General features: G+C 34.2%; 1 protein-coding gene across 2 annotated transcripts in view; it reads left to right on the top strand.

Moving 5' to 3' along the window:
* Gyc88E (Guanylyl cyclase at 88E) overlaps window positions 1–17,375 on the top strand; it is a 31,635-nt gene that overhangs the window by 7,458 nt on the left and 6,802 nt on the right. For both annotated transcript variants that reach the window (XM_069050377.1, XM_069050378.1), the window contains exons 2-9: window positions 11,770–11,948; window positions 12,010–12,291; window positions 12,343–12,548; window positions 12,614–12,737; window positions 12,789–12,930; window positions 12,986–13,112; window positions 16,947–17,151; window positions 17,205–17,351. In XM_069050377.1, the coding sequence (XP_068906478.1) occupies window positions 11,770–11,948; window positions 12,010–12,291; window positions 12,343–12,548; window positions 12,614–12,737; window positions 12,789–12,930; window positions 12,986–13,112; window positions 16,947–17,151; window positions 17,205–17,351 (1,412 nt within the window). The remainder of the gene's footprint in view (window positions 1–11,769; window positions 11,949–12,009; window positions 12,292–12,342; window positions 12,549–12,613; window positions 12,738–12,788; window positions 12,931–12,985; window positions 13,113–16,946; window positions 17,152–17,204; window positions 17,352–17,375) is intronic.

Here is a 17,375-nt window from a genome sequence, read left to right as displayed (position 1 = left end):
TCTTGAAATTTTTGAAACCGGTCCTGCTTAAATTTGCGCTGATTTGTTAGAAATTAGAATTGACAAACAAAATCAAATGAGCATGAACATTAATCAAAAATACTGTCAGAGTTGTCATCTAATTAGTGGGCAATGTTATCAGAATGCAGCTGCGGCGTCCAGAGAGTACGCAGAGCGATTTCCGGAAAGACACCATCCTGGGCCACGTCAGTTATGAATCTAGTACAGCAGAGAAATAGACAGGACCGGACTCAAAATTTTAGAAAACAATAAAAATATACAATCAATTATCTCCGTTAATACAGACATTTTATTAAGAAGATTTAGGCTACAAGTCTTACAAAGAATGTATAGTACCTCGTGTTACAAGACACGCTTCAGCTTCGAAAACACCCTGTATGTATCGAGCGATCAAATTAATTTGTAATCGAGTCATCCATGGATTTGAATCCGTATGACTTTTGCGAACCTGTGTTTCAAGTTGTGTTTATTGGAACGTGGAGTTCAAGTAGCGACATACGATTTCGGATTCATGGATAACTCGATTACAAATTAATTTGATCCCCAAGCAATTTCCTGAAGGTATATATTTTTTAGTAGTTAATATTATACTTTCAAATATGTATATGAATTTATTTTTTGATGTTTTTTTACCACCTTCAGAAAGAGAGGAACAATGGAAAATTTCCAGGATGAAAGGCAATCAATCAAAATCAAGTACCGTATGAAATGTGACACTCGTCGGATAAATTGTCTTTTTGAAACTCCAAATTAAAATAATCACAGTTTCGGGAGTAAATAATAAAATAAAACCGTTTTGTCGGATTTTAGAGATGGGTTCGGTGTTCCTCTGATCTTTCGTTTTTAAATAAATTAATAGGAATTTTAATTAACAGTCACCAACTCTCTTAAGCTCAAAGCAGGTATACCACCTATTACAAGCCTGTTCAAAGTAGGTTATTTGATTAAGGTAGAGCTCAAAGGAAAAAGCAAAATTCATGAGAGACTGGTTAAAAGGTGATTTTTGTTAATTTATTTTTAATAGCAACTCAAAACCTGAAGGTTCAACTTTGCAAAACTAATTGACATCAGGTTTGATTAAAATATCATATATTAATGATTGTCGTAGAGAAATTAAAAACCGAAAGATACACAACGTAAAAATGCGCTTTTTTGTTCCTCGAACAAGGATAATCTCACCTCTGAATCTGCGTTATGTTCGCGACAAATGTCTCTTAAGGACAATAGCGTAGTTCAGATAACCTCTAATTAGAGCATCAAAGAAAGTGAATCTTCTGTCACGTTCTGTTTGTTTTCTGCAAAGCATAATAACACCCTTCCAGAATAAACCAAATGTAAAGGAAATCGTAAATCACTTGTATTAGAAAAACCAAAATGGATGAAGATAGAAAATCAATATAGCTACGTGATTTTGGTGTAGATTGATTTAAGAACTTGCTTCGTATAGTCATTAGTAAAACTTTTAGTTAGCAAACGATAAGATTAACTATTTAGCCTTATTGGCTTATCTGAAACTCATTCATTCAACATCGAGTTGCCTGAAATGTCGCCTGAATATATTTTAAGCTCCATCAATAATGTAGAGATATTTTCATACTTGATGGCGGAACAAAAGACTGAGAAATGTCACAAATTTGTATTGTCAGTGTCAAATTTCTCAAAGACGTTCGTGATTTTGACAGAAATGCAGCAAATTGGCAATAAGAACGTTATTCACCGTCGAACTAGAGACAAAATTTGTAATACGTTTGATTATATGAGAACTTTTCCTTGTGAACCACTGACAAAAATTGGTCTCCTTAGAATTTATTTTTTCAATATACCGGGTGATCAAGAAGGACTGTTTAAGTTGGCAGTACAATTAAGAAAATTTTTTAATTCGGTTATTTATAACACTGCAACTGGATATGTTTTGTTGGTTTATTTGACAAATATCTGAAATAGGTATAGCATTAACAACGACAAGCCACCAACAACCGGAAGTTACTCCTGCTATACGATTTAAAATACGATCCAGTGTTACCAACTTAAACAGTCCTTCTTGATCACCCCGTATTTAGCGAAAATTTAAATTTACCTAGGGCCGGTTGCACCAACGCTAGTTAAAATTAATTGTAGGTTAAAATGTTTCGTTACTTTAGTTACCTATTGTTATAACAATGTTTTCGTATATTTTAATCTGTAGTTAAATTTAACTCACGTTGGTGCAACCGGCCCCTAGACATTCCTTTTTACCGCGTTTATGAGAAATTTGACACTGACAATACATTTTTGTGACATTTCTCAGTCTTTTGTTTCCGCCACTAAATATGAAAATACCTCTAACATTTTTAACTCCATCCGCGCATGAAAATGTATTCGTCGAACAAAGTTCAAAAACAGAATTTCGCAAATTCGACAAAGAATAACTCAAGGCATGCTGACTCTAGTGTTACGTAATACCGAAGAAATATACTTATTCTGTATGGTTAAAACGTTATCCAAAAGGATCTGAACGGAAACGTTCCATATTTAAATATTCTAAAATTAAAAAGGAGTTTTCTAATAACTTTCCATTTGTCACTAGCCAACTTTACGACTTTATTCCTCCTTTTAAAGCCATCACACCGGAAGAAAAACGTGCGTCATTCTTGTCAAGAAAATTTATCTGGTGCTTTGCGATAGACTGCATGTTGTAAAATAAATACCCACACAAATTTTTGTTTTTAGCTAAACGATGTTTATGACTCCTTAAAATGTGTATATTTTATTAAATTTACTGTAGCAGAATGAAAGGTGAAGAACATACAATCTAGCAGGGAGAAGTATTTAAATGATACGAAATTTGAAGCTTCACCCCAAGTCTATGAGATCCAAGGACGTAAAACCCAAAAAGTAATGGTCGTGTTGAGGCAGAACCACAAATTACCTGAACGCTGCGAAAAAAAAATCATCCCCCAATTCTGTCCACGTACATTCTTTTTTCTTTCTTTTTATAATTAAAAATGTAAATGCCACTGATAAAATCCTCAGATACAATTTTTTTCAAACGCTTATTTAGGCTTTTTAATTCCGAGAAAAAACATATTAAGTACAAATATTGGCAATAATTCACAGAATATAAAAAAAATATAGACACAAGAGATGTATGGATGAATATATGCGTCAGTGCTTATTGATTATTATCAACAGTACATGAATAACATGTTAGTAAATCTCATTTCCATTCATATAACCTGAAGAGGCGTGTGTTGCCACTCGAGTAAATTTTGTAATATAAAGTTGTTGTTATTGTTCATAAAATGAGTTTCAGCAACGATTAAATTTTGTTGAATTAATTCAACTCACTGGTGAAAAGGTTTTTTTTTTAATGAAACGGTTTATTAAGAAACGGGAAAATTAGTTCCGGATTTGAACAATTCTAAAGCACAAATAATTTAAGAAACCTCTGCAGTCGACTGAATTGCCCATTTAATTTTAAATATTAATATTATTTTTGTGATTCATTATTTTATGAGAATCATTTCAATTTAACCGTGCGCGACCAAAACATGTTTAAAAGAAGTGAAAACCGGATGAAAGCTTGTCAAATCCTGGTTTACTTGACAGATTACAATCTGTCGCATCAGAAAAGACATCAAATCTTTTTTACTGTGTCAACTTTATAAACGCGGTGTATTTACAGAAGGTGCTCTAAGGTAAAATATCCGGGATCCCATTCTGTTCGGCTTACAATAGGTATTTTTAGAAAAACAGTCTATAAAAATTCCTAACAGTTTTGATCGAGTGTAAACTGAATGCACATTTAGAAAACAATCTAACGGCCGTGAGATGTTGAAGTAAAAATAGAATATTCACCCAATACCGAAGAATCGAAAGAAACATGATCGGCCAAGTTTGGCAAGTGTAATAAATGGCAACGGAATCGTTATGAATTAAGCAGACGACGATTTAGCGTCGCCAATTTATTTTCGTCTGTTCTTTCGATCCATAACCGTAAGAATTACAATTTTGATTGCGAAAAGGTGCGTCATTTCAGACACGTATTTGCTATTGTCTGGTAAAGGACTCGCTAATTATAGCAACGCCAAATACGAAACCACGATTAATTGTTATTACTATCAAGTCGAAATTACATAATCGCTACACATAATTATTATTCTTAATTATAACATCTTCCATCTAAATGATCCGAAAGAACTTGCCTCGAAGAGTCGAGAAGGATTCTAAATGGACAGGCGCTTAATCACTTTCTTGTTACAAAGATAATGTCTGCAATTCGTAAAAATGTCCTTGATTTCTTTTGTCTTTTGCCTTCTTGGAATTGTCGCCGTAATCTTACTCACAAATTAAAGGGAGCTTTCCCAAATATTCGATATATTTCAAACTTTCAGATTATGGCTGATGCTGTAAAATGATTGATTACTTTTCGGTCGTTTGGCACTCGAGCCTGGAAACCACACGGTTTTGTCGCTGATAAGATTCTAAATTTACGGCGTGTGATTTCGAGCTATTTACAGTTAAAGAAAAAACAAATCTAGGTTCAATTGGATAAGCTAGAAAAAATTAAAAATAAATAGACAAAAATTCATTACTTTTACTTCAACTTAACGTTCGCGTTTAATTTATTTTAAAAGGATGTAAAATCATGTTCTTGTTCTAATACCTATATTAAATCCCTGAGTTAATTAATATACTCTGAAATAGACATCTTAATTGGAAATGTTGAGCTTTAGGAAAAACTTTCAAGCTCTCTTTGAAGAGCCAACGTCATTTAAATATAGTTCGATTAGAACTTGTATTATTTCTGTAATTCTGAGAAAATAGAATTTATTTAAATATCATCTGACATTTTACGAAATATATAAAATTGAATTTCGATGCAGAGTAAATTAAATACTTGCTGTCACTGTACAGAGTGATTCAAACCCTATTAAAAAATTAGTAACAATTATGAAACTTTAGAGTTACATTCCCTTGATATAAGGCTTCCAATGTGTCCTTAATTTTCCCTTATCACTTCATTCAGAGGCATAAATTAAAAAAATCGATTTTGACCAAAAAAAATATTTTTCCGTACACGCTCAAAATTCACAATTAATTCAAAGAAAATTATTAGTTTTTGAATTATTCCAATTTTAACATTAAAAGCGAAAAATGACCAAGGTTTACAACTACAGTGTCATAAATAAATACCTCATTGTTGGCAAACATCTGTTGACAACTTTTCTAGTAATTCTTCAGTGTACCACAAACAACTCACGCCAACCTCTTTTGTGGAAGTGACCACCCAATTTAATAAAAAATCATAGCTAAATTTTGCACTTTAATATCAAATTACATTTATTTCAAAAGACAGTGATGTTTTCATGATTCCGATGACACCAAATTTTTCGTAAATGTTTGAAAGGACTCTCAGTGAAAAATTATGTAAAATAATGTAGCCGTTATTGAATTAAAACGAAATATTTACTTGTTTCATTAAAAAATTTGAAATTTTTACAGAATGTTCTACAGCGACACACAATCATTCCTGAATTTTTTGAGAATTTTAAGTTGATTAGAAGTGGGTGTTTTTACTCGGGCGGTAAAACTTGAATCATTTGTGGAGCTTTGGTCACTACTTTGTGTAAAAAAATATGAAACACGGTATCCCATAATCCGGCAGTGTACACATCGTTCAATAAAAATACGCAGTAAATTGACCCCATAAATTATTAAACGCCAGTTGCAATAAAGTAAGTGTTCTTATCAGTTTGGGAAACCATCAACCACAGCTTTATTATCCATAAAACAGACTATAACCTAATTATTGGAGTATTAAGTGGTTACAACCTTTGCTTTCTCAGAATTGTATACAATTTCTCTTTAAAACCGAGACGTGGGAAGCTTCTAGAATATTAATACCGCAACGGACAATTTACCAAAGTACTAACTTCCAGTAACCGCAACAAAGAAACTTGACGCTTGTTGGTAACAATTATATTAGTCTGACCACTGTCGGAAATTAAGAAATATTTTTTAAAATATTTCGTGGCAATTTTATTTTGACTTAAAAATCAACCAGATATATGTTTGTGTGGAGTTAAAATAAAATTCCAAATTGTATGCATAAATTTTCAGCACTTGAAGTAAGCTAATTAACAAGAAGACGTTATACATGGTTAATTTTACAATTTATAGGTTATCGTAAATAAATGCAAAGAATGGAACATGAAACTTTACTCGAGTTTCGAACATAAATCTCTAAGTAACACATTCATTTGTGTAATTTTTGTAATCGAGATTTATGCTGCTGAAACAGATTTCTTCATAAATTTTATGAAGTACTTTTACAGGTTTTTACAAAATGAATAAGATCGATGAAAATTTCCAACAGAATTGTTTTCTTATGATTTCAGAACGTTTTCTTTTGGTACATACAAATTGAAGGAAAATTGTATTCGTTTCTTGCAGTGGCAAAAAATATAATAGATATGTGGGACAATAAAGTAAGGTAATGTTAAACCAATTAAACGAAAATCAGTGCAAGATCTACCAACCCGGCGCATCCGCCAAAAATTAAAACAAGTTACAATGAACCGACATACGGGTTCGGTTGTTTTTGAAATAGGTACAGTTGCGGCCGTTGAAAACTCAGACACTTTGACAACGCCAAACTTTTAGCTTTGTAAACGGTGTTGAAAGTGACGTTTCTCAAAATGTCACTCAAACATTGTCCACATTAATTTCTCTCGCAATGGCTCTTATACTCACACCGTCCCTCAATCAAACACATTTTTGAAAATCAGATAATTGCGGCATTTCAAAAATTACGCGCGATTCTGACCTAATATGTCAAATACTGACACTGACTTTATAATCCTTGATGAAAATCCTGTTTACGCTAATCAAATTTCGGAATTTATACAGAGTGTTTAAATCTTTCCTGTCTGAGATTTCAACGGCCGCAACTGTACACGTACAAAAAAAAATTCTGAGCTGTTGGGGGCTTCCCAAAGATTCAACAATAGTATATTGTATCGTGTGTTCCACAAAAAACTCACTCGCAGCAAGCCATGACAAAAGTGAAGTATGTCTTAGTACCAGATGTGAAATGAACTACTAAAGTAAATTTATAGGTTATCTGTCACAACTCACAATATAATGAAAATTGTATCAAATGAACTACTTCCAATGATCCTAAAATCGACATGACCAGTCTATCTATCTCTATAGTCATGGCTTACTGCGAGTGAGTTTTTATTGGAACACACGATATATCAAGAGTTGAAAATGAAAGATCGAATGAAAATCGAATTTTCAACACGTGGTATACACGATATTTTTCCGACGACCACAAAAAAAACGCTAATATTCGGCATCCCTTCAAACTTCAAATATCATTCGACAGAGCTGCGGACAAAATAATTATGCCGTTGCGCGGAGATAGACATCGTTAATCATCGGCCCGTGTACAATATAAAAACACACAGCTGTCGGCCAATCAGATTTCTCAAATTTTTCATTGTACACGGTTAGGCTGTTCGTTCGTGTTCGTGTTGAAATCGTTTGCAATTTTAAATTTTCACTAAGGAAAAACCGTGTGAAATGTGCCATATTTCACAGTAGTCGTCTGAAAACCTTTTTTTACTTATCTAAACACTCATACATTATTTTGATATTTTAACATACAGTTGGTTGCAAAAAAAACAGCCACTGTCAGAATAAAATTGACACATTTTTACAATTTTTCCATAGCATGAAACCTTCTTACGAGAGATAGGTTAGAATTAACGTCAAAATTCACTGACATTAAAAAAAAATATTTGATAGGACAAAACCAAATCTACATTAGGAAAATTTTCGTTTCCCGTTTTTTTTGCAACCAGCTATACAATTTTTTTTTTTTTTTGTTCGACACTGTCAGAATTTGAGAATTTTTTCTTGCTTGAACGGATTTTAATAAATATCACAACTTGTCAAAACGAAACGTCAAGTTAATTTTAAAGATTTTAACCGATTTGGAGCCTTTAAAGGGCTCGTCGAACAAAAAAACGTTGTATTCAACTCGTTCTTGCGTAAATTGGGCTTTTTTTAGCATGAGTGGGCCAGTTTAAAACGCGAGTGATTTACACTCGAACTCGTTAAATAAACTAAAGTTGACTCAAGTTGCAAAAAACCAATTTGGATTTGCAACAGCACTTTTATGGCATTAGCATTTGAAATCATGTACTTTAAAACTGTACTTATATGGAAAATATTCAATCCAAACTATGATTTTCAGGTCCCTTTGTGCCTTCATTTGGTTCAAAAATATTGAAAAAATGCTGTTGCAAATGACAAGTGGTTTGCGTCTGTATGAAAGCTATTACAAAACACATTTTGGGTGATGTAATAGAAATTCACTTTTTGAAATAATCTAGTGCAATTTACTTTTTCAACGTTGGCATGACAAAAATAAAATGTCAAAATAAACGCCAAAACAAAATTAATTTTAATTTAAGTTGTTTCCTATGAATATACGGGATGATCAAGAAAGGACTGTCTGAGTTGACAATACAATTACATTTTTTTTTATTCGGCCAGTTGTAACACTACATCCGGATATGTTTTGTTGGTTAATTTGACAGATATCTGACGTTTGGATTTACTTGAAATTCTTCTGCAAAAATTTAAATACGACTTATCAGCTCTTCAAATGTATTTCATTTGGCTTACGGCTGTCGCATAAACTCCCGCACTGTCAGTGTCAAGTTTTTGATTTTTTGGAGTGTACAGTCGATGGACAAATAAAACTGGGACAAAAATGACAATCACATAAGTCAAAATTTACAAATTTGCATCGTTTAAATACGGCATTGTCACAAATAGGTTAACTTTCGTATGACATATTCTATAAATACTGACAAATATATTGACAATTCAATGGTCTGATTTACATAGATTAAATTTTAAGTGTCCCAGTTTTATTTGTCCACCGACCGTACCTATAGTGACATACCTTTGTTGCCTGTTGCCTGTACACAAAATCTAGTTATAAAAATGTCAACAAGAAAAGTTTGGTTATTTTAATGGAGTTAATTCTTTTCTTTCCAAACAGTAATTAAATTAACAATACCCTGCTCCTCTCTAGCCGTTAACAGTATTCTTTTACATTTCGTATCTTCTTGTTGTTCAGCCATTTCGTGTAAGTAATGTTTTGAATACGAAATAAAGCGGCTTTATTAAATTTAACTTCAAATTTAAAGTTTCAAATTTTTGCGCCAACGTAAAAATTACTAGTCTCAGAACGGCAGTGCGGCAACTTGCAAACAGTTTGACAGTGCGGGAGTTTAGTAAATGAATAGTAATTGTTTCATACAACCCCACAAACACAAATCAAGCGGGTTAAGATCCCGAGAAGAAGGGGACATATTGGATTATTCACGTAAGATGACGAGCCTGAACAGGTAAAAATGCAACCCAAAAGACAATTCACAAAGCAATCTCGATCCCTACCATTGCCTAATGAATGTTAAGTTCTTACAGAAAAATACCTCTCTCAACAAATTATGACTTAATAACAATAATAAGGAATTACAATCACAAAAATTAATAAATATTTAGAACTCTCCGTTGCTATGAGAAATCTTTGGTGTTTAGAAAAAATTTCGATTTTACCATTTATAATTTCAGCAACAGGAATAGTACCTCAATCTCTGTTTAAAAATTTAAAAATTTTGGACTTAGAGAACACATTGGTGGTTGAAATTCAAAAAGGTATATTATTATACTCATGTCACATCGTGAGGAAATTCCTTAACATTGACACAGAACATAAAACACAAAAAAGTCAAAATGCGGAGGCGAGACGCCGGTAATTATGTTGATAAGCACTGCACTATTACTTGATAGTATTATCCGTAATAGTGTATGTACTCCGGCAAAATTGCCGTGCCGGGTGGAGATGGGTAAGTATAAAGGATCATTCATAATAATATCGGTTCTGTCATCGTCCGAAAACCTTTTCAAATACCGAGCGATCATTTAAAAAATAAATCTAGTTTGCTTTGGAGCCTATGCTATAGCATGGGTTGCCATAGGTAACACGGCGACTCGATTTATTTTTTAATTGATCGCACCGTACTAAATATAAACGAAAAATGCAATGACAGTTATATCTGTCAAATTAATAGAATACCTACTTGGATTACTGATTTAATTTTTAAATACCAAAACACAATGAATGCTTTGTAAAGTGTATTTTGGGTTGCATTTTTTACCTGGTCAGGCTCGTCATCTTACGTGAATAACCCAGTATAACCCTGGCCCATTTCTTCTTATCCATCTCCCTGGGAAGTTCTGCTCAAATCACCGCACCATAAGACGTAACGAGAAGAATTTCCAACACATATTTCTTCGAGCAATCAGCAGCTCATCTTCCACTAGGTTTTCCAGATTGGTGTTCAAAAACTAATTCTACTTTACGTATCGGCCGTTAAGCAAGACAGCAAAATGAATTGACCTATCAAATTGTTCCCAACCATCGCTGCCTAAACAATGGCATTAAATCCGCCTTGAAAGTGGTTCGTAAAAGTTTCTATCGAACCAGATATGAGTACTCTGAGTATTGAAAGGATGATATCTGGTAAAGGTTGTCTCGTCTGTTATCAGCAGTTTTTCAACAAAGTGTGGTTCTTCAGATTTTTGGAGTAAACATTGACAAAATCTAATTCTACGGAGTGAATCGTCTGGTTTTGATTGTTAAACCTTTTGCACGTAGCAGAGATAAAGGTCCTGTTCATTTAGTGTCCGCCACACAATAAATGGCGGAACTTCCACGCGGTAAGCCAATTCTTATACTTGAATTCTCTTCAACGAGGTTCAAAATGATCGGCTTAATATCCAACACTCTCTTGATTCGATAAAATAAAACCATACTGGTCCATTTCAGCATTTGTGTAAGTTTCCATTTTAATTCGCAAAAATCGAGCCAACGTGACAGTGAACAAATTAAAATCTCTTTTTATTACTCGAGCCACGCAACCATGACTACATTATTAAATATCTTTAATTCAGTAGCCTACTATTTCCAATATTTTTTGGTTACATATTTTTATCTCGTAAACAAAAAAAACTAAAAAAAAGGTGTTCATGACTTCTACTCATCGATTCTGATTACCAGATTTTTTATACGTGTCTAAAACACCCTGTAGTTATTAATTTTCACCCTGTGCAAGCTAGTTGATTTGATTGTGTTCATCGCCATCGTCAATACTTAATGGTTTATTTTCAATTATGTCAGAATAAATCCCTGGTTTCGGTTGTTACTGTTGACCTCACAGTCCTCTACGCCACAACAAAATGATAATAAATATCCATCAAAATGGCGTCGGTTTAGTTTAATTTGAATTCCAAACGTGAACCTTTATTGCCGTTTCGTCCGAAGTTGACCACGGTTTTTACAGCGGAATGCAAAATAATGAAACAAATGGGACGCCCCATTAATTTTTTTAAACTATTGTTCATTTGACAAATTACTGAAAATCTGTTAAATGACGCATCAAATAAACTGTACAGTTCGTAAATGAGTAACACTCGAATTTTTTATAAAATCTACCATAGAAAAATTCCGGAATCGACGCTGCGATAATTTTTACGACGCTATCGACTGTAATGTCTTGGAGAGCCAACAAAATATTATCTGGTCAACGAAACGGAATAAAAGTGAAATTGTTTGATTTCCGCTATGCTTTGTGTTGTTTTTCTGTTTTCTCGAATAGTTTGTAATTCTTGTTCTATTTGTAGATCAATGCAACATGTACGGTCTAATTCTGGAAAATATGTCCGAGTACATAAAGCAAACCTACGGCGAGGAAAAATGGGAAGAGATAAGACGAGCCGCGGCCGTAGATCAGCCGAGCTTCAGCACACATCAGGTTTATCCTGAAGGCTTGATCCCTCGACTGTCGAAAAAAGCCGTGCAGGTAACAAAAGATACAAATTCATAAATAACGAATGGGTTTTTCAAGTCGCATCCTTTGTCAGATATTAAAAGTGAGCGAAAAAGATTTCTTCGAGCAGATGGGCGTCTTTTTCATCAGTTTTGTCAGTCAGTATGGTTACGACAGAGTACTGTCGGTGCTCGGCCGTCACATGAGGGATTTCCTTAACGGCTTAGATAATTTGCATGAATATCTTAAGTTCTCTTATCCCCGGATGCGAGCCCCGAGTTTCATTTGCGAGAACGAGACCAAACAAGGTCTGACGTTGCATTACAGAAGCAAGAGGCGCGGGTTTGTCTACTACACCATGGGACAAATCCGGGAAGTAAGTAGAATTCGATAGTCGATTCGACGGATCTACTAGACGCCATCTTAGGTAGCGCGACATTTCTACCACAAAGAGATGAAAATCGAGCTGGTGAGAGAGGAACTCCTCTTCGACATGGTCCACGTCACCTTCCAATTAACCTTCGACAACCGGGCTTTTACTCTGGCATCGCTGGCGATGACAAGAGAGGAGAAACATCTACCGATAAGCGCTTCGGTCCTTTTTGAAATCTTTCCATTTTGTATCGTTTTTGGGTAAATTGTAACTTTTAAGCGTGTCGATCCTCGAAAAGGGTTGTTTTATACGAAGTATTTTTCAGTTCTGATATGGTAGTTCGTAGCATAGGAAACTCGTTAATGGTGATACTGCCAGACCTGTTGGGGAAAAAAATCACCAACTGGTTTGATCTCGTCAGGCCCCTTACGGCATTCAAATTTCAAACGGTATGTCAATAACGAAACCAGCCATCGTTGAATTGTTATGTCACTTTGCAGATTTTAAATCGTACCAATAACATTTTTGAACTAGTGACTGTGGAGCCGATTCTGCACGATAAACCACCCGACAGAGGCAGACAGGAGATGATCCTCAGCGACGAGCTCGACGTGGAAGAAGACAAGAATTTGAGGCTCAAAGGTATCCATCCCGCTTTCTATGTAATTTAGCTAATTCAACAGACCGAACTGTGCAGGGCAAATGATCTATATGGACAATTGGAAGATGATGATGTATCTAGGGACCCCCGTAATGCCTGATCTGAATTCTCTGATCAATTCCGGCCTCTACATTAACGATCTCTCTATGCACGATTTTAGCAGGTAATTGGTAAAACTACAGCCCTAATCCCCACACTCTAAACCTTCAACCAACTCGAAAATGTCTGCATGCGAATGTTAAATCGGATTTGCTCGTAAAATTTTTAGCTTCTCGCCCGCATGAAATATTTTTGTTCGCGGAATAATTTATCAGGCGAGGAAAATAAAGCAGTTACTTTTGCAAAACTTATGTCCCAAACCCTCCGCACATTTGTAAGAAGATGCAAAATCTCGGACTGGCAGCTAGCTCCCTTTCCTGTTACAAAGAAAATTTAATTATCTGATTATCTAACGTGCTGAGATATTATTGTGTCAAAACCAGAATCGACTCTAGTGAAATTTATTTCCGAAAACTAGAAAGGGGTTCAATTAATTCAAACAATACCAAAAGGCCAATCATGCAAAAGACAAGGATGTATCGTACACGATGAACTTTGTAAAGCGGAAACTGTAATTTATTTAGTCTCGTCTCCGAAGGGACGGTGCTTTTCAACAATTTATAGCACAAAATATTGTGAGAGGCTTTTTCATGATGTTTAGTTACGTTTCAACTAACCGGATTAAAATGTGCGACTGTGGTATTGGATGTCGAACAATAGAGGATTAGTAAATACACCACGGGATTGAGATTCTATCAAAACAATTCATAGATATTTGAATCGTTCTATTAAAACGAGACTATTATTTCATTCATTCTGTCGCGAACAGAAATGTGCATTCTTTTTTTTATATAGTCCAGACAGGTTTTACAATTTCTACAGAATCGCATACAAAGCGATCAAAAAGAAAACAAACCAGAGGAAGCGTTGAAATTATTATCGGTCACGTCATGGCGGAATCATATGCAAATAAGCGTTCAACGCATAGGCGTAGACAATTTGTATTCTCAAACGCCCAGAAATCATACCTCATGAATTTTAGACTTTGGAATTATAATTATGCACTTTATTATTATTATCTGATCATGGAGAAAATGTATAAGATAAACAAGAGCAACATTTTACATTCGCAAGAATGGGTAATTTACTTGTCAAACGCGACGCCAATGGTAAGCAGATTTTTCGGTGAAATGTCAAACAAATGTCAGTTTTAAAGTAAAGTTTACTGACGTTTCCTGTAATTATAAGCAACAATTATCGTAGAATAAGTGGTAAAATGAGTTTTACCGTTGAAGTTAAAGCATGAATAATTACACTAGCCAATAAATTAAAAAAAAAAATTGTGACTGATTTGATAATAGGTCAATTAGGGTGTACCATCCATTCTAATTACGAATTTAATAACGAAAATTCTTCATCACGTACAAATTTTGAGTTACAGGCTAATAATTTTTTTGTATTTAGGTAATCGTAAAAGTTTCATTTATTAAAAAAATATATTAAACAACCAAAAAAATTAATTTAAACAAAAAACAAAAACAATATTCAAAGATGTCCTATTCTAACATAAATCTGCCGTCGATGACTTTTTTGGCAAAGGTTGACATTCTTTTGTAAGGGTTTTATTTTCTCTTATCACAAACCAGCAATAGTCCCCCATCGTTGCTGGATCCCATCTCCTTTGGTACGGTTTTTTCATCGTCAGTATATCCTGGTGAAATCTCTTTCCTTGCTCGTCACTAACGGCACCAAAATTTTGGGGGAAAAATTTTAAGTGAGAGTGGAGGAAGTGAATTTTAAGTGACATCCTACACCCCATTTTACAGTAATGTGTAATTAATTCTTTTATTATTTCTTCATAATTTTCGACTTTTTTGTTGCCTAAAAAGTGGTGTGTCACGTTTTTAAAAGATCTCCAAGCACTTAACTCAATGTGATTAAATTTTTCTTCAAATAGTGGATCTTTTACAATTTTTCTAATTTGTGGTCCAACAAATATGCGTTCTTTGAGTTTGGGATTTCTCAGTTTTGGAAACATTTGTCTAAGTTATTGAAAAGCAGCACTATATGTATCCAAAGCCTTGACAATTTTTTTTATTAATCCCAGCTTAATTTGCAATGGGGGTAGTAAAACCTTCTTAGGATTCACTAAAGGTAAATTCTTTATATTAGCTGTCCTGGGACAAATTCTTCTCTTTGGGGTAAATTTTTTACTCTGAAAATAGACATATGACAGATACGTTGCTTTTAAGGTGAAATGTCATTGCCAAAGCTCATTGAGCTATTTTATTTCAAAAAGCAACATGTTTTTTGCTACTTTTATTGTTAGGCATTAATTGGTTTGTCTAATATACATGTTTATTCCATAGTTTTAATGAAAAATACATAGCTTGGAAATTTGACGTGCTATAAGAATTCTCTTCAACATTTTTGAGTTTAGTACATACAAGCGGACAAAAAAACACCATTTTTTTCTCAGTCACAAAATGGCTGTTGGCTAGTGTTATTAATAATTATGTAATTAATTAATAATGAATTTTTGAGAGGTAGGCAACCAATAAAACGACTGTGTAAGCAAGTATGTATACATATGTGCACGATTAAGCTAAGAGCATTGTCTAAGTAGACAATGCTAAGAGGGACGTTTCCATAAAATAAAAGATGACGTAGACTCTTGATTTGTTTTCTTGTTGATCACTCTGTACAAATCTTATACATTTTCAGATATACAGTTTTACACAGCACTCCGCTAAAATCGATAATAAATAGCTCTACAACGTTATTAAAACAAGAGGCTCTTTAAAACTGGTAAAATCATAAAAATACGATACGAACTGATAAGAAATTACTGCAATTTAACGCTTGTAGAAAATTGATTAAAATGTGCTACTTCAGATTTATTTTGCCAGTTACTTTTTGCGCAAAATAGGAAAAAAATTTCATGAGTAAAAAAATTAATTCATATGTTTAAATCGATAAATTGGACTTCTTTCATCTGCAATTTTACGCACTTTTGGAAATTTGTGTTTTGGTTAGCAGTTTGTAAAAGCATTCTTTACTCTTTTATCTGTGAACCCTTCTCTGAGCTGGCCTAACTAACCTACCTGGGGGGTAATTTTTTTCATTGTTACAAAATAAAAAAGAACGGTTTCTGGTAGGGTTTTCCTGTATTACTCATTTTGTTTCCGCGCCCGGATACAGTTGTATGAATCGTTTATTACATATCTTTTAAAAAATACAATCAAAAGGTCAAACTCAACCAAATTGCAGAGATAAAAATTAATCATATCCATTACCTACACCACTTTTGATTGATATGAATGAAAAAGCATTAAAGTAAAAATTAACAGGTTTTAATCAATATTTCGCAACACAGATTTGCACGCAGTAAGTGGAAATTTTACCTTGTTCGCATTCCTCCATTTGTAAAAAATTGTTTGTTTTTACAGTGTTGAAAATTATAAACTTGTTGAGGTAGCGAGCAACAAATAACTTGAACTTTCCATTAAAAAGTAATGCAGAAATTCGACCTTAAAAACAATTAAATTTACATAAATTGCTATGTAAATTTTTGGGCGTTTATTTGCCTATCAGTTTTTCCCTAACTGAGAAAATGACCGACTGGCATATTCGTAAACCCGTGTAGGCACATCTCATTCGAGCGTAGCATTGAATAAATTATATCGTAGGAGAAAATGTTCCATTTTTAATTTTTAATTAGTTGATGGTGCGCCCCATAAATCGGAGCTTCCGCAGCGTCTATAAATTTTTCCGTCGTGTAAATCACGATTAGCAGCCCCTTAAAGTTTACGAGAGCGACATCGATTCGACCAGATTTTATTAAATTCAATCCCACATCAGATTTCTTTTAATGACCACGCGTCGGCGAGCACGGCAAAGTGTCGATAAATGATTTGTTTTTGTCCGGAAACGTCTAAAAATAATTTCTACCATTTAGAGACCTGATGTTGGCTGGAACCCAACAATCGGTCGAACTGAAATTAGCCTTGGATCAGGAACAGCAGAAAAGTAAAAAATTAGAGGAATCCATGCGGAAATTAGACGAGGAGATGAGAAGAACGGATGAATTACTCTACCAAATGATACCCAAACAAGTGGCCGATAGATTAAGGAAAGGAGAAAATCCGATCGATACTTGCGAGGTATTTCAGGAGTTTGTTCTTGCCCAAGACTGACGTACCATTTTCCGTTGCAGATGTTCGACAGCGTCTCAATTTTGTTCTCCGACGTTGTCACGTTCACAGAAATTTGCAGCAGGATTACCCCGATGGAGGTGGTCTCCATGTTGAACGGCATGTATTCGATATTTGATACTCTAACTGAAAGAAACAGGGTCTACAAAGTGAGTTTCGTTCGGATTTAACTT

This window comes from Tenebrio molitor, chromosome 6, assembly GCF_963966145.1.
Source record: "Tenebrio molitor chromosome 6, icTenMoli1.1, whole genome shotgun sequence".
NCBI lineage: Eukaryota > Metazoa > Arthropoda > Insecta > Coleoptera > Tenebrionidae > Tenebrio > Tenebrio molitor.
This window is presented reverse-complemented; position numbering and strand designations above follow the sequence as displayed.